An 18,447-nucleotide genomic window follows, 5' to 3' on the forward strand; every position below is an offset into this window, starting at 1 on the left:
AGGGAACCCATATTTGGGGGTTTGCTCGAGAACGATTGGGATTTAGCAGATACATATCAGCGATTGGAGCAGTGGGGGGCTCGAAGAGAAGATTATTAGAGCGCGGGAGGGGGTGTCTATTCGGCGGCACATAAGACGGCGGGCGCTCGTACGCATCATCTAGGTCGTCATCAGAAGATGGCGGATGAAGCGCTTCCGGTCCCGGGTAAGGGCAAGATGATGCCGGTTCTGGGTAGGGGCAAGATGGCGCCGAGGCAGGAAGGGGAGGGTACAACAGCAGATAGTCCTTCCGTGAAGAAGCAGGAAGGGGCGGGGAGTGCGGCTTTTTCCTCTTTTGGGAGGAAGAAGGAGGGAGCGCGCCCTCTTGGATGGGCTTTTCTTTGTTTCGTGAGGAAGAAGGCGGAAGTGCGCCATCCTGGTCGGAGTCAGAATCAGCGGCGCAAGGGGGGTCAAGCTCAAGCGCGGCCTCCAACTGAGCCGAGAGCGATTCGGCATCGGAGTTGTTACCGGGAGTGCTGTCTTGGCGGCTGCGCCCTTCCCCTGACTTATCCACGGTATCTCACGGGAAGGCCTTGGCCTCGGGAGCGGGCACGCCTTGCAAACAAGCGCGAATGGCTACAAGAGCAGGGAGGAGGCCGGGGGGAAAGACCCGGCCCTCATGTTCCATGGCTGAGGCTACTCGTTCGATTAGCCGGGCATAAGTCTGAGGATTCCAGAGCGGGCAGGTGATGAGCCAGGGATTGAACGGGAGAAGTAAGTCCCAGTAGCGCTGAAGCTGGCGGACGGAAACTCTAACCTGGTTAGTTTCTAGGAGGGCAGCCAGGGCCCGAACCTGTGGGACCTGACGGGAGGAGAGTGAAGCACCCATTTTGGTTTGAATGGGAGACGCTGAAGAGTCCCTACCTTGAGCGAAGGGTGGGGGGTAGGCGTCAGAGTGGGCCCCACCCACGTTGGGCGCCAAATGTGGGCAGCTGCGGGCCTCCGGGAGGGTCAACGCGGATGGCTGGGTGAGCTCTCCGGACGGGGGCTGCCCCACGGTCAAAGGAGAGGAGGGGGGTCGGCACGAAGCCGTTGGGCCCTCGCTCTCTCCACTCAGGCACGGGGGACGCGCGGTGCAAGCAAAAACACCACGGAGATGAGGTCTGGGCACAAGTCTGCTTTATTGTAGAAGGGGACATGGTTTTATAGGGTCTAGGGATACGTAAAGGGACTTGATTGGTGCCGGCGGGTGCTGTTGCTTGCGTAGACGGTTACTGGACAGTAGGCGGTCACTGGACAGTAGGCGGTTACTGGACAGTAGGCGGTTACTGGACAGTAAGCTGGCTAAGGGGTTAGGAGCAAGGGAGGGGAAGGGGAAAGTGTAGGCTGTCTAGATAATGGCTAGGCGGAAGACGGAGAAGGAGAGAAGGAGGGGCAGCGCCGGCTGCCAATACTGGGCGGGAAGGAGACGGGGACACCAGCTTCTTTCCATCTAGATCAGATTGCAGCTCTAGCATAAGCCCCAGCCTCACCTATGGCAGGGAGGAAGCTGGGGGACCTGTACCACCCTTCTGGGAAATTACAGGCCATACCACCTAGGCTGGTGATCATCCTACTCTAGCAGTGCAAGCCACCCCAGAAGTTATTCTGTGGCTAGAATTGGAAGCTTTATTTCACAGAAACAGGAAAAAAAAAGAGGCAGTAAGCTGCCGATTTCAGCTACTGATTAGTAAATTTGGCTCACTAAAGTATAACCCTAAGAACAGGTAAAGTTTGAACCTGTCCAAGTTGGAAAGAGGCCAGTAGTCACCATTTTAACTCCACCCCCAGCATGAGGGGAAGCCGGGCTGACTGAAAATCACAGTGATGGTAGAGACTGGTTTCTTTCAATCAGATCAGCCTACAGCCCTAGCCTAGGCTTCAGCTCCACCTCTAGAAGGGAGGAAGCTGGTGGGCTCTGCACCAGCCTCTCTGGGTAGCTGCAGGTACATTCAGTGGCCCTAACCCTGGCAAAGGAGAAAATTTGGAGAAACATCGTGGGTCCCTGGGGCAATGAGAGCAGCTTGAGCTTCAACAGCTTATCGCACCAACTACATCCTTGGTTCCTACTGCACAACCAGTAAGGGAGAAAGGGCAGGAAGCCCTAAAGAGAGAAACTGTACCCAGAATAAATAATTCAGATGCAAAGACACCAACAAAAAATTACAATCCATACCAAGAAGATATGGCCCCATTAAAGAACCAAGATAAGCCTCCAGATGACATAAAGGAGTTGAGAGAACTAATGTTCAAACTAACCTCTTTAATAAATTCAATGGCATGGCTAAAGAGATTAAGGATATTAAGAAGACATTGGATGAGCACAAAGAAGAATTAGAAAACATACATAGAAAAATAGCAGATCTGATGAGAATGAAAGGCACAATAAATGAAATTAAAAATACACTGGAATAATATAATAGCAGATTTGAGGAGGCAGAAGAAAGGACTGGTGACCTTGAAAAAGTGACCTCTGAAAATGAGCATACAAAAGAACAGATGAAGAAAAGAATGGAAAAAAATTGAACAAAGTCTCAGGAAACTAAATGACAGCAAGAGACATGGAAACATACATGTCATGAGTGTCACAGAGGAGAAGATCAGGGAAAAAGGTTAGAGGGAATATTTGAAGAAATAATTGTACAAAATTTCCCAACCTTATTGAGGGATGTAGATATCCATGTCCAAGAAGCACAACGTACTCCCATCTGAATAAGTCTGAATAGACCAACTCTGAGACACATACTAATAAAAATGCCAAATACCAAAGACAAAGAGAATTCTGAGAACAGCAAGAGAATAACAATTCATAACATATAAGGGATACTCTATAAGATTAAGTGCCAATTTCTCATCAGTAACCATAGAAGCAAGAAGAGAGTGGTATGGCATATTTAAGATACTGCAAGAGAAAAACTTCCAACCAAGAAACTTATATCCAGCAAGATTATCTTTCAAAAATGAGGACAAGTTTAGAATAATCACAGATAAACAGAAACTGAGAAAGTTTTTAACGAAGAGACTGGTTTTTCAGGAAATACTAACAGGTGTGCTACAGTCTGTAAAGAAAATACAGAAGAGAGAGAGGCCTGGAAGAGAATCTAGAAATGAGAATTAGATCAATATAAGTAACTAAAAGTGTCAAAAGAGTGGTGAAAATAAAATATGATGGATAAAACCCAAATATTCAGGAATAAACTTAATCAACCACATAAAGCATTTGTATTCAGAAAACTATACCTCATTGTTAAAAGGAATTTAAAAAGACCTAAACAATTGGAAGAACATTCCTTGTTCATGGATTGGAAGCCTAAATATCATTCAGATGTCAATTCTATCAGATTCGATGCAATCCTGATAAAAATTCCACCAGCATTTTTTATATAAATAGAAACTATTATTATCAAATTTATTTGAAAGGGTAAGGGGTCCTAAATAGCCAGAAACTTCTTAAAAAGGAAAAAGCAAAGTTGGAGAACTCTCATGTCAGGATTTTAAATCATATTACCTAGCTACAGTGGTAATAACAACAAGGTACTGGCATAAAGACAGACACATAGACCAACGGAACTGAATTAATGGTTCAGAAACAGACGCTCACATTTATGGTCAAGAGATTTTTGACAAGCCTGTCAAACCCGCCCAGCTTAGGAGAACAGTATATTCAAGAAATGGTGCTGGAAGAAGTGGATATCCTAGCCAAAAGAAGGAAATAAGACCCTTATCTCGCATGTTATATAAAAATCGACTCAAAACAGACCAAAACCTAAATATAAAAGCAAGAAAACCATAAAGCTTCTAGAAGAAATTGTAGGAAAGTATCTTCAAGACCTGGTGGTAGGTGGTGGACTCTTACAGATGATAAGACGACTGAGAAGGACCACTGATGTATAATGTATGTAGAAGTTTTAATTAACTTTACTGTAAAAGTGTGGAAATGTTTAGAGTTTATGGTATCACATTATAGTGAGTAACAGCTGACTGATACATGTGAATGTGGCTGAAAATGGTAGTCTAGGGATGTAAATGCCAATTGACAGAAAGCTAGAGAATAATCTAGAGACTGAATAACACAGTAAACCCAGAGGTGGATGAGAATCGTGGATGATCATACAGATACAAGTGTCCTTTGTGAGCTAGTGCAGGTGTACATCACTATTGTACGGTGGTGAGAATGTACAGAAGCATAGGGAAATACAATTAGAGTGACCTATGAACTGTGGTTAACAGTAATAATATAATATTCATGCATCCATGCCAAAGATGTACTGTGTTGATAATACCGGAGTATGGAAAGTGTGCCAAATGTATGTTCTGGACCCGGGAATAATCCAATATTATCTCATAATCTGTAATAAATGCTCCACCACAGTGTGGTGTGTTGATAGAGGAGCATTGTTTGGGAATTCTGAATATGTGCATGATTATTTTGTAAGTTTACAATTTCTGTCATAAATATATATTTAGAAAATAGTAATAGGGTGGGTTGGGAGAAGATACACCAAATGTAAGATAAGGACTATAGCTGGTAGTAAGATTTTGACAATATTCTTTCATAATTTGTAACAAATATCTCACAATGCAAGGTGTTGGTGGTGGATTGATGTTTGGGCCCCCTGTATGATGTTATGCATGTTTCCTTTGTAAGTTCACAACTTTTATTATACACTTATTGTTTATGTATGTTCATGTATAAATGATATAAAAATAATAATAGGGTGGGTTGGGAGAAAACATTTTGGTTAGTAGTAATATTTTGAGGATGCTCTTTAATCATTTAGTTAAAAATGTTTCACAACAATGCAAGATTTTGGTGGTAGGGTGAGATATAAGAGCCCTCTATGATACTATGTATGTTCGTTTTGTAAGTTCACAACTATTACTAAACACTTATTGTTTATGTATGTTTATATATCAATGGTATACTTCAATAATTTTTTTTAATGCATGGGTAGGGGTTTCACTAACTTAAGGTAGAACTTGGCAGGAAGTGCATGGGAGAAGAAAGAATCCAAAAGCAGGACATGGCAGAAGTTTTCTGGAAGAAGGGCACAGTCACACTGGTATGAACATAGTTGCAAGAACATGGGACGAGGGGACATTCTGTTAAAAGTGGGCTCAGAACTATGTTCATACAAAGAGGGAACATCCAATCTAAGGTAGAACCTGGCAGGCAGTGGGTGGAGATTAGAGTTATCTTGGTGAATGGCTGGGAGGAATTTTAAAACTGAGGAGTGCATGTAGACTAGGAGAATACCTAAAAGGAGGTGGATTGGTAAATGGAGCATCCAGCCTATGGGAGGACTCAGATGAAGCAACAGAGATGGATTGATTATCCAGCCTGCAAGAAGATCCACAAAGATTTGCAAGAAAGAGGCAGCATCCGCCTAGGTGAGAACTTGGCATGCGTTTATTGGTGGACAGTACATGGTTATACAAGGAGATTGCTGGACAGTGCAGACAACCTTAGATTTGTCAAGAAATGTTTAAAATCCAAGTTAAGAAATTAGGAAGGGGAACTATTTAGGAGAACTATTGCAATAGGAAGACATTCAATGCCTCAGCAAGGAACATCTCAGAGAATGAGCTGGCAAGAAAAGCTTTTGTATGCAGAGAGAGAGACTATTGGATAGGTGGCTGTGGAAAGAAGAAAGAGGATGCTAAAAACCACTATGGGGGTCTTGAAACTTAAACTGGTAACTGGTTACAAACAGTACCAAATGTAAGAACAGGACAGTTGAGACAGGACATTTTGCTTGTCTTTAAGCACACAAGGCAGGGGCCAAAGACTGAGTTGGAGCTAAAAAATTAGTGTGGGAAGTTCACATACAGTTTATGGCCTAGTTGTCTTATTCATGCTGAAATAAAATTATGACAAGCACAGACTATGATCAGCATCTTTGGGAAGAACCTGGAGGGAGGTGTTCACGTGTAAGGTGAAAGCAGCCTAGCAGAGGACTAGACAAACTGAATGAGAATAGATAGCTACCAGCATGGAGAGACCTAGGAGAATGTGAATGAGTGGATGTTAGAACCACCCTAGGGGTGAATTGGCAGGAAGTTACTGGATGTAGGGAGCATCCAACCTAGGGGAGAAATAAGGAAGAGTACATTATGGAGGGTGCCACTAGCATATAGGAGGACTTTGCAGACTGTGTAAGGGTGGAGGAAACATCCAGTCTAAAGTAGAAGGCAGAAAGAGGTGCATTAATCTAAGCTAAGAGAGGTCAGATAGGAATTTCATAAATGGAGGGTACTTTTAGTCAACAGGATGACTGGACATGGTAAGCTTGCATGGAAGGATCATTTAGCCTGGGAGTGAATATTTAAAGAGGTAAACTCGCCATGAGGTGAATGAGTGCAGTGTGCTGAAAGCCTAAGTCAGGCTGTGATAATAAGAACATGAGTGGATGACATGTCCAGCCTAGGGGAGGACATGGCAGGAGGGTACATTCAGCTCTGGCAATGATGTGGCACATGATGCATGAGAGCAAGGTGCAGCCAGGCTTGGGAAGGGACTTGTAAGAGGGACTTGGACAAAGTGAAACCAGCTTAATGGATCACTCCCTAGGAACTGCATAGGTATAGGGAGTTTCCTGTCAAGGGGAAGATTAGGAGTTGCATGACTGGAAGGTACAGCATCTTAAGGGAAACTCCAGGGGGAAGTGCATGGATGGAAGGTGCAGCCAGCCTAGCATAGGAAAGAAAAAATGCGTGTGGTTAAACAAAGCATCAGGTGGTGGTCCCCTACCACACATCATATACAAAAACTAATTCAAAATGGGTCAAAGACTTAAACATAAGCACTAAAGTGATAAAACTCTAAGAAGAAAACATGGGGGTAAATCTTGTTGTCAGCAGCACGGGAATCTGTGTTTCTTTTTTGTTGTTTTTGCGTCATCTTGCTGTGTCAACTCTCTGTGTGTGAGGCGCCATTCCTGGGCAGGTGGCACATTCTTTCACGCTGGGTGGCTCTCCTTACGGGGTGCACTCCTTGTGCGTGGGGCTCCCCTACGTGGGGGACACCCCTGCATGGCATGGCACTCCTTGCACGCATCAGCACTGCACATGGGCCAGCTCCACACGGATCAAGCAGGCCTGAGGTTTTAACTGTGGACCTCCCATGTGGTAGACAGACGCCCTATCCACTGGGCCAAGTCCGCTTCCCGGGGGGGTAAATCTTCATGATCTTGAATTGGACCATAGATTCTTAGATATGACATCAAAAGCACTGGTGACAAAAAAAAAATAGGTATGTTGAACTTCAAAACGAATTTGAAACTTTGGGCAACAAATGACATTATCAAGAAAGTGAAAAGACAACATACACAATGGGAGGAAGTATTTTCAAATCACAATCTGATAAGGATCTAGTATCTAGAATATATTAAAAATATTTTATACTTCAACAACAAATAGATAAACAGCTCAATTTAAAAATGGGAGAAGGACCTGAATAGACATTTCTACAGAGAAAATAAACAAATGGCCAACAAGCCCTTGAAAAGATGCTTAGTACCATTTAAAATTGGGGAAATGTAAACCCATACCACAGTGAGATACCACTTCACACAGACTAGGAAGGCTTTAATAAAAAAAAATGTTAGAGCAGAGCAACACTTACATTCCATATTGCTAATAGGAATGTAAAATGGTGCAGCTGCTGTAAAAAATGTTTGACAGTTATTTAATAAGTTAAACATAGAATTGACACATGATCCAGCAAGTCAACTCTGAGATATTTACCTCCCAAAATGAAAAACAGGTATTCAAAAAAATACTTGTACACAAAAGTTAATAGCAGCATTTTACTTAATAGCCAAAAAGTAGAAACAAACCAAATATCCATCAACTAATGAATGGATAAACAAATTTTCATATATCTATGCAACAGGATATTAATCCAACTACAAATATAAATGAAGAAGTACTGATGCATACTACAATATGGATGAACCTCAAAAACATTACACTAAGTTAAAGAAGTCAGATGCAAAGGTTCCACATTGTAAGATTTCGATTATGAAATATCCAGAATAGGCAAATCTATAGAAATAGAAAGCACATTAGTGATTTCCAGGATCTGGGGAGAGGGGAGAATGTAGAGTGCCTGCTTAATGGATATGGGTTCTCTTTTGGGGGTATTTAGACTATGCTGAAATAAAATAGAGGTGATGATTGAAAAAGATTGTGAATGTCCTAAATGCCACTGAACTGTACATCTTAAATGATAAGCTTTATTGTTAATGTGCTTTTCACCTCAATGAAAAAAGAAAAAAGTGAAGCAGAACAAAGAAAAGACAAGTAAAAAGGGAAGGAAAAGCAAAAACCAAAGTTTACTTAAGGGTAGATGGCCTCAGATTAGGCAGATAAAACTCAGCTCTCTCACAAAAACAATGGTGAAGGAGCCAAAAACTGCCCGAGGGAACTGCTTTGGGGGTCAGTAGACCAGGACAGTGCTTCACAACTCCCAGGAGAGTGAAGGACAGAGAGATCAAGAAGCTGAAAGAACAAACTGTGAGTTACTAAACCTCCTAGACCCTGGAAATGGCTCCCCTCCTCCACCCTGGTGATATTTAGCAGGGGTAAAAGCCCTGGTTCATTGCAGCTGACTGAAGGGAGCAGACATCTTTCCCTGTCAGTTTTACAAGGGAAAAGAGAGGGGGAGTAGAGGGGCTTTTCTTCAGCAAATTTGGTCAGTGAAGCCCACTTTGAATTTCAGCTCTGGCCAGACAAAAATGAAGGAACACCAGGAGAGATATATTACCATGGACGGTATGTCGAAGATCGCCATCTACTGGCCTGTCTTGAAACTACATGGAGAAAAATTACTTTTAGAGTTCTCTTTACCCCACCTGTGGGAGAAAGTCTGTGTCCCATTAGTGAGTCCCTGGCATCATTTTGATAACTTAAGCTGGGCAGTCTTAAACACTTAGGATAAGCTGAACCAAATATCAAAGAAGAGCTGTGAAAAAATAACAGCATAAGCATGAGAGAAAAATTGGCCATCAGAGTAAATTCAGCAACATATCAGATGCCTAGACATCAGCAAAAAATTACAAGCCATAATAGGAAATAGGAAGATATGGCCCAGTCAAAGGAACAAACCAAATATCCTGAAGAGATTCAGGATTTAAGACAATTAATCAATGATAATCACACAAATCTCCTAAATCAACATGAAGAATTCAAAGAAAACATGACTAAAGAGATAAAGGATATTAAGAAGACACTGGGTGAACATAATCTGCAAAGGAAAGTAACAGACCTTATGGGAGTGCAAGACACGATGGATGAGATTAAAAACATATTAGAGGCACATAAGCACAGATATGAATTGCTTGAAGAACAGAATTAGTGATTTTGAAGACAGAATATCTGAACTGGAAAAGACAGGAGCAAAGAAAGAGAAGAGAATGGAAAAATGGAACAGGGTCTCAGGGAATTGAATGACAATGTGAACCGCAAAAACAGCCATTATTGGTGTCCCAAAAGGAGAAGAAAATGGAAAAAGGGTGTAAAGAATATTTGAGGAAAATAATGACTGAAAATTTCCCTACTTTTATGAAAGACATAAATGTCAATATCCAAGAAAGACAATGCACCCAACACAATAAATCCGAAAAGACCTGCACTGAGACAACTACTATTCAGAATGATAACTATTAGAGATAAAGAGAAGATTTTAAAAGCAGCAAGAGAAAAGTGAAGCATTATGTAAAAGGGAAACTCGATAAAATTAAGTGTTGCTCTCTCATCAGAAACCATGGAGAAGAGAAGAAAGTGTTTTGATGTATTTAGGGCATTGAAAGAGAAAAACTGCCAGCCAAGAATTCTGTATGCAGCAAAGCTGTCCTTCAAAATAGAAGGTGAGCTCAAAGTCTCCACAGACAAAGAAAAACTGATAGAATATGTTACCAAAAGACCAGAATTACAAGAGATATAAAGAGAGTGCTGCAACCTGAAAGAAAAAAACAAGGGTGACAGACCTGGAGAAGAGCACAGAAATTAAGATTATTAGAAAGAGTAAATTAAAGGGTAAAAAGATAGATGATAATATGATATGACAACGTTCAGCCAAAGGTCAAACTGGATGAAGTAAGTAATGGCTTTACAGTTATAACATTGTATGTTAATAGCTTGAATTCCCCAATCAAAGGACACAGACTGATACAATGGATTAATTCTGATAGCATGATGCTCTTTGATTAATTTAAATTCAAAGACTCTATGTTTACTTGATTATTTTAAGATTATGGCTTTGATTCGACCATGTCATTAGGGGGTGCAGGGTTGAGCCCTCGCCCCCTTGGTGGACTATATAAATGGATGCTCAATCAAGAACAGAGAAGTAGATACACAGAGAAGCAGACACACAGGAAAAGAGAGAACCTCCATAGACACAGAAGAGAATCCTGCGGCTCAATGAAGAGAGTTGAACCATTCACTGAATAGTTTGCAGCTAACCTTGTGAAGAGAACAGAGCAGCTGAGCCTAGAAACAAATGAGCCCAAGGAAGAGAGACGAGCCCTATGCTAGTCTAAAACTGACATTGGAAGAAGTTGAACCCACAGAGCCTTAAGAAGGAAGAGGAAGTCTGAACCCTCACAGATGTTAACCATTATCTAGCATCACCATGTGGCAACAGACATTAGGTAAGGAAGTACCTTTTATGGTACCTTGAGTTGTACTCTCTAGGGCTTTGTAACTGTAAACTTTTGCCCTAAATAAATACCTTTATAAAAGCCAACAGATTTCTGTTACTTTGCATCAGCACCCCTTTGACTGACTAATACACCGCCTTATCTAAGGAGCTACAGTAGTGCTTGGATGTAGGCAGCACCCAGTCTGGAGGAGTACCTGACAGCAGCTGCACTAGTAGAAGGGGCAACCAGTCTAGTGGAAGACCTGCAAGGAAATGCAAAAGTGGAAACATGAAACCATCCTATAGGAGGATCAATCAGGAAGTTCATGTGTGATGGGTACAGCCAGTCTAGTGAGGAAGTGCATGTGTGGAGAGCGCATCAAGCCAGAAGGAAGACTGGACAGGAGTATGCATGGAGGGAAGAGAGGGAATATGCAGCCTAAGCAAGAACCTGGCAGGAAGAGCAGTCATGAAGGAAACATCCAGACATTTTGAAGACTAGAGCAGGAGGGTCATCCAAGGAGGGAGCATCCACTTTAGGGTTTTAATCAACAGGAGCTGCAAAGCAGGAGGGAGCATTATGACTAGGGGACAACCACACTGAGTGTACATTGGTGAAGGAACATTCATCCTATGGGAGGATCACCATAGGTCAGAGAGGAGTTCCCCACATCATTAATACAGCGGCATGATTGGCCAGGAGATGTGACCAGGCAAAGAGTAAGATCAACATAGCCACAGTACAATGGTGTTACTGGACGAGACAAAGAGGAGCATCCTCAAATCATCAGAGCAGTAATGTAACTGAAAAGGGTAATTGAACTGCTCAAGGAAGAGCAGTGCTGTATCATCATCATGGCTGAATATGCAAAAACAGGAAATATGAGTGAGGCAAAGAGGTGGAAGCCCTCACTATCAGTATAGTTGGCACCTGGACAGAGTGTTGATCAACCAAACAGGAAGAGACTTGCATCATCAGTCAGTGTTGTAACTGGACATGGTATCTGATCTGTGCAAAACACAGTATCCTTGCACCACCAATGCAGTGGTGTGACTACCATAACTATAGAAGTTTACTCGGCAGGAGTGGTGAATGAGTCAAAGAAAAGCATCCCTACACTATAATCACTTTAAGTGGAAAGGTGAAATGAATGGTACAAAGACCAGACAGGCATCATCAGTGCAGTGGTGAAAGTTGGTAGAAGAGGTGAAAGAGGCAAACCAGAGGGTCCTCTCACCATGAGTACCATGGTGGAACTGGACACGTCATGTGAATGGGCCATGAAGAGGAGCAATTAAGCATCAGTACAGTGGTTACCAGGGAAGGGGTAGAAACTGCAGCAGACAGGAGGAGGCCTGCCCCATGGGTGCATTTGGGTAACTGAACAGTGGGAGAAGAGGTCACAGAGGAGCATCCTCACACCCTCAGAGCAGTCTGGCAATTGGAAAGGGGAAATAAACAGCATAGGGAAGAGCAGCCCCACATCATCAGCATGAACAGAGAGGGGATGACATGGAGCAAAGACAAAGAACCTCTTACATTCAGTCCAGTGAAGAAACTGCACAGGGCATGCAAACGGGACCAGGGTGTCAGCCCATTGCCATCTGAGTGATGGTGTTACTGGACAGTGTACTGGGCAGTTACTGGACAGGGCATAAAGGAGTTCCCTCATACCATCAGTGCAGTGGTATAACTGCGCAGGTGATGCAAACCAGGCAAATAACAGGAATCTCAAAGCACCAGGCATGGGTGTACCTGGGGACAGGAAGTCGAAACAACAATGAAGAGCTATCTCAAAGTACTCGTGTAGTGTTCTACCCAGAAAGAAATATGAACTGCCCACATAGGGGCAGCCTCACATCATCCATGCAGTTATGTGAGTGGAGATGTGGGAATGTGACAAGGACAAAGAGGAGGAAACCACACCATCAGCATACTTCTATAACTGGGGGTGAAGTGGGAAGCGGGCAAAGAGAACCATCTCTTATGTCAGCACTGCAAGGATGTCCATGGAAAGTGGGTGAGAGCAGGCCCAGGAGGAGCCTCTCCACACTGCCAATGCAGGTGTGCAAGCAGACAGGAACTGCAAATGGGCGAAGGGGAAATCCTCTGCATCACCATTTCAGTGGTGCAAGGGGACAGGGGATTCACACAACACAAAGAGGACTATCCTCACACCACCAAGGCAGGGCTGTCATTGAGCAGTATATTCCAGTGGGGAAAAGAGCAGGAGCCCTGCCCTGTCGCTGGGTGGTGTGATGGGACAGCAGTGTGTATGCAGCATGTAGGGAAGATTCCCATGCCAACAGTGAAGTGGTATGACTGGACTGGAGGAGTGGATGGGCAAAGAGGAGGAGTCCTGTTCCATCCTTGCAGAGGTAAATCCGGGCAGGGATGTGAACGAGACAATCAGAGTATCCTAATACCACCAGAGCAGTGATTTTGGAGGACAGCGTATATGACTAGGGCAAAAAGGATGAATCCCTCACCATAAATACAGTGGTATAACTGGAGAGGGGAGGTGAACTCAGCAAAGAGAGGGAGCACCAAACAAACAGCAGTGAGATAACTGGTCAGGGGGGTGTAAAGCGGGCAAATGTAGAGAGCCCCAAATCTTTCATGCAGTAGTGCAACTGTGAAGAATATTTTATGGATGCAAAGAAGAAGATCCCTGCACCATCAGCACAATGGTTGTACTGGACAAGTGATGTAAACAGGGCAAAGAGAACACCATCAGAGCAGTAATTGGAGCTATGTATGCCATATGGTGGTGTGTGCCATCAGTGACATGTATATTATGTATGTCATAGCATGGTGTGTGCCATCAGTGTCTTGTATGTGATGTGTGTCATAGTATGATGTGTCCATCAGTGCAGCATATAGGATGCATGTCATAGTATGATGTGTGCTATCAGTGATGTGCATGTGATACATGTCATAGAATGGTGTGTGCCACCAGTACTGTAAAAGTAATGTATGTCATTGTATGTTGTGTGCCTTCAGTACAATGTGTGTGTTCTATGCCATATTGTGGTGTATGCCATCAGCACAGTGTGTGTGGATGGGGCAATTATGGGGACTCCTTCTACATCACTGCCCTGTGATAACTGGGAAGAACCTACTGTGGTAGATTGAATTATTTAACCAAAAAAGAAAGGTTCTTAACCTTAATTAGCACTCTTGTGGGTGTGAAACCACTTGTAAATAGGACCCTTTTGAAGATGTGATTTTTAGTTAAGTTGCTGCTGAAATGAAGCAGGGTAGGTCTTAATCCATATTACTGGAGTTCTTCATGAGCAGAATTTTGGATAAGGACAGACAGAGAAGGTCAGAGAGAAGCAGGAAGTCAGTGGAAACTGGAAGAGAAGACAAAAGTTAAGGACATCACAATGTGAAAGGGGACAGAGATGCAAGCCAAGAAGCCTCAAGCATTGTGGCCAGCCAGGACCAGAATAGTACCAAGCTATGGAGAAAGCATGGCATTGCCAATGCCTTGATTTTGGACTTCTAGCCTAGAAAGCATGAGCTGATAAATGTTTGTTCCTCTTTAAAAAAATAATTTAAAAAATATATGATTAACATGGGGACAAGTAGCAAGATGGTGGCAGACTGAGTTCTTAGAATCAGCTCCTGCTACAGGGCAGGTAGTAAACACCCAGAGCAATCTGGAACTAGCTGAAGTACCTCTTTTTGGGGCTCCAGGAGACGAGAAGAGCATCCTGCAACATACTTGAAGGAATGGAATGAGGAGACTACCCATCTGCAGAGAAGATTTGTAAGTAGAGTGCTCCACGCCACAGAGACCATGCCCATGCTCCACCGGAGGCACAAGCCACCTAGAAAGCTGTTCCATGACTGGAATTGAAAGCTCCACTTCCCAAAAATGGGGGAGGAAGAGATTTTTGGGCACCACCTTCAGCTACTAATGAGTAAATTCAATGGGCTAAAGTATAATCCTGAGAACAGCTGAAGTTTGAACCTGTCCAAGTCAGAAAGAGGCTGATAGCTGCCACCTTAAGTACATGTCTGGCACAAGGGGAAGTGGGGTGGATTGAAAATCCCAGTGCTGGTAGGGGCTGGTTTCTTTCCACCCACATCAGAGTGCAGCTCCTGCCTAAGTCCCAGCCCTACCTCCAGCAGGGAACAAACTGGAGAGACCTGCACCAGCCTCTCTGAGAAATTACCAGCCATGTCATGGAGGACAGTGATTATCCTATTTTGGCAGCACAAACCACCCCAGGAGCTATTCTGTAGTGGGAATTGGAAGCTCCATTTCCAAAAAACAGGGGAGGAAGAGACAGTTGGCCACTTACCTCAACTACTGGTTAGTAAATTCAGCTAGCTAAAATATAACCCTAAAAACAGCTAAAGTTTTAAGTTGTATAAGTTGGAAAGAGGCTGGTAGCCACCATTTTTACTCCACCCCCAGCATGAGGAGAGGCTGGGCTCACCAAAAATCACAGTGATGGTAGGAACCTGTTTCTTTCACCCAGAACAGCCTGCAGCTCTAGACTAGGCTTCAGCCCCACCTCTGGCAGGGAGGAGGCTGGTGGACCCTGCACCAGCTTATCCAGGAAACAGCAGATACCTTTGGCTGGCACAGACTGAGTAATCAGAAATCTACCAGGGCAACTGTGGTCATCTTGGACCCGCACTGCATAGATTGCTGCCCACATCTGCCGCTCCATCCATGCCACAGGAAGGGGAGAAAGGGGCATGAAGCTTCATCAGTCTCTCTGGGCAACTACACTCTAGTAATGCATGACTTGGATTATTCCACACAGTTGTGACTCTGTCCCTGTGTCTGGCATAGGAGAAAGTTGGGAGAAGCTTCATCGGTCCCTGGGCCAATGAGGGCAACTTGTGCCTCCACAGCTTATAGCACCAACTACATCCTTGGCTCCTACTGCACAACCAGCAAGAGAGAAAGAGCAGGAAGCCCTAAACTAAAGAGGAAAACTGCACCCAGAATAAATACTCTAGTAAGCCAGATGCCAAGACACCAACAAAAATTGTAATCCACACCAAGAAACAGGAAGCTATGGCCCAGTTAATGGAACAAGATAAGCCTCCAGATGACATAAGGAAGTTGAGATGACTAGTCATAGATATTCAAACAAATATCCTTTATAAATTCAGTGAGATGGCTAAAGAGATTAAGGATATTAAGAGGATATTGGATGAGCACAAAGGAGAATTTGAAAGCATATATACAAAAATAGTAGATCTCATGGGAATGAAAGGCACAATAAATGAAATTTTAAAAACATTGGAATCATATAATAGCAGATTTGAGGATGCAGAAGAAAGGATTGGTGAGCTTGAAGACATGGCCTCTGAAGTGAACATACAAAAGAAAATATGAAGAAAATAATGGAAAAAAGTGAACAACGTCTCAGGAAACTAAGTAACAACAAAAGATGTGCAAACATATGTGTGATGGGTGTCCCCGAAGTAGAAGAGAATGGAAAAGGGAAGGAAGAATATTTGAAGAAATAATGCTACAAAATTTCCCAACCATATTGAAGGAAATAAATATACATGCCCAAGAAACACAATATATTCCCATCTGAAAAAACCCAAATAGACTAACTCTAAGACACATACTAATCAGAATGTCAAATGCCAAAGACAAAGAGAGAATACTGAGAACAGCAAGAGAAAAGCAATGCATAACTTATAAGGGATACCCAATAATATTAAATGCTGATTTCTCACCAGAGATCATGAATGCAAGAAGACAGTGGAATGATATATTTAAGATACAAGAGAAAACCTTCCAGCCAAGAACGTGAACCTGGCAGTGGAACTTGCAGTAGCCAGGGTGGTAGTGCCAGCTTTGTCTGCAATTCTTGCTTGGCCTCTTTCTTGCTCATCTTTCAAAGCCTCTTCATACTGTGACAAGAAGCATCTGGGGCTCATCCCATGGATCTTGGCCAAAAACTCCAGCAACTTCATCTTGTTGGCTTCAGCCTGGGCTCTTGGGCCCCACAGGAATTCATAACATGGAGGATCACTGTTAGGCACTTGCCGGTACTCCAGGTACTTTTCCTTCACAAAATTTCCGGTAATGATCTTCCTGGGCTCCCCAAAGAGGAAGTGCTTCCTCCCAGAGTATATATTCATCATATTCATCATATTCATCACTTCCCAGACTTCCTCATCAGTGGCACAGTTGCCCTTCATGAAGATCACACCCAGGATAAGTATCAGGAGGCCAGTCTTGGGCATGCCATCATCACCACTCAGCCTTCCATCATAGGTGAGGTCCAGTTTGTTGACAAGGAGATAGCAGTGGCTCTTAGGGTCGACCTCCTTCACATCAATGCCAAAGAGCAGCTCCATGCAGTCAGTGGTTCTCCTGAGGATCTCAGGGAAGTGGTCTTTGTACTTTTTGATGACACTCGTCAGCATGTCTGCCTTTGTGATGGGCTCATTCAGTTGATACTTGAGCAGCAGGAGATTGGCCAATAAATCCACCTTCTATTGCAGAGGATCCCTGGACACATTCTCAGTGCCTGGTGGGAACTCTGTGGTGCTTAGACTATCCTCTTCTTATTGGCTGCTGGAGCCCTCATCTGACTGATTAGAGGAGATGGCTCTGATGATAGAGGAAGAGTGATAGGCACTCTCAGGACCCTGATGATTCTTTGGTTCCCCAGGAACAGAAGCATCCTCCAGGGTGCAGGAGATCAAAGACAAGGAACAAAGAGAGGAGACCTCCTCTGCAGTGTCAAGAACCTGTGTAAACTCTAGTCCCTGGGTCTCATAGTGGGCCTGAAGGCATTGCTCATGGGTGCAGAGTGGACTCTCCTGATTCTGAGACATGATGACTCTTATGGGTGGCACCTGTCAGGAGTGTGGACAGGAAAGCAGGCAAAGGGGACTCAGCCTAAGGGAGAAAAGGAGGATATGAGTGGCTTCAGCTGGTGAACTCAACTGTGGCAGCCCTGATCAAAGACACCACCAGAGGCCACCTTGATTACTCTTCTCCTGGAGGCAGAGATCTAGGACTATGCATGTCTCCTGTCTTCCTGGAATCCCTGTCCCTATAAAAACCTGAAGAAAGAAATGGAAATGTTCCCCAAGGTATATTCAGCCATCCTAGGCTGAGATATCTTTGGGCTGACAGTAGGGGAGGCAGGGTTGAGGTCTGTGGGACCCCTTCTGTTTCATGTAGGCTATCCCCTCCTTCCTCACTGATGGTCATCACTTCAACACCTGGCATTGACTGGGACACCCTTTTCTTCTGAACTAGCTCTATCCCCCTCAGACCAGGTCTCACCTCCCTACATCACCCAGGTGCAGGTTATGGGCACATCCATCTGACAGCTGTTCCAGGGCCTCCCAGGGTTGATAGCAGGTGAAGGCTTCTATGGATACCCCTCCACTCTGTGCAGAGTGGTCCCATTATTCTTCATTCAGGGTTGGTCCTCACCTGGACACGTACAAGCCTGGGAATCCTCCCTCTGTTGACCTGTTGCCATGCCTCCCATACCATGTCCTCGCCTCTTTTCTGAGGAAGTAGTCACCCCTATCTGATTCGGAGACATCAGAGGGTACTCATCATGGGAAGGACTCTATTCTGTGGGGCCCCTTCTTTCGGGTGGTGAGTAATCCCCTCAGACCTCACCTAGGGTCCTAATCAGAAACTCTTGGCAGGTCTGGGACTCCTCTGTTGAAATAAGGACACCCCTTAGACCAAGGCCCTCAGCTCCCTGAGACTCCCTCGGAGGAGGAAATGACCAGGGCCCTCAGATTGAGAGTTATTCCAGGCCCTCCC

At 44.0% G+C, this 18,447-nt stretch overlaps 1 protein-coding gene across 1 annotated transcript; it reads right to left on the reverse strand.

Moving 5' to 3' along the window:
- Positions 1–16,421: 16,421 nt before the first annotated feature.
- Positions 16,422–17,078, reverse strand: LOC131277113 (melanoma-associated antigen B10-like). Its single transcript, XM_058291077.2, has one exon. The coding sequence runs from the start codon at positions 17,076–17,078 to the stop codon at positions 16,422–16,424; it is 657 nt and encodes a 218-aa protein (XP_058147060.2).
- Between the last annotated feature and the right edge of the window lie 1,369 nt (positions 17,079–18,447).

This window comes from Dasypus novemcinctus, chromosome X (genome assembly GCF_030445035.2).
Source record: "Dasypus novemcinctus isolate mDasNov1 chromosome X, mDasNov1.1.hap2, whole genome shotgun sequence".
NCBI classification, from domain to species: domain Eukaryota; kingdom Metazoa; phylum Chordata; class Mammalia; order Cingulata; family Dasypodidae; genus Dasypus; species Dasypus novemcinctus.

Coding starts and splice junctions, on each gene's coding strand:
- LOC131277113 (XM_058291077.2), bottom strand. CDS start 17,078: ATGCTGACGAGTGTCATCAAAAAGTACAAAGACCACTTCCCTGAGATC.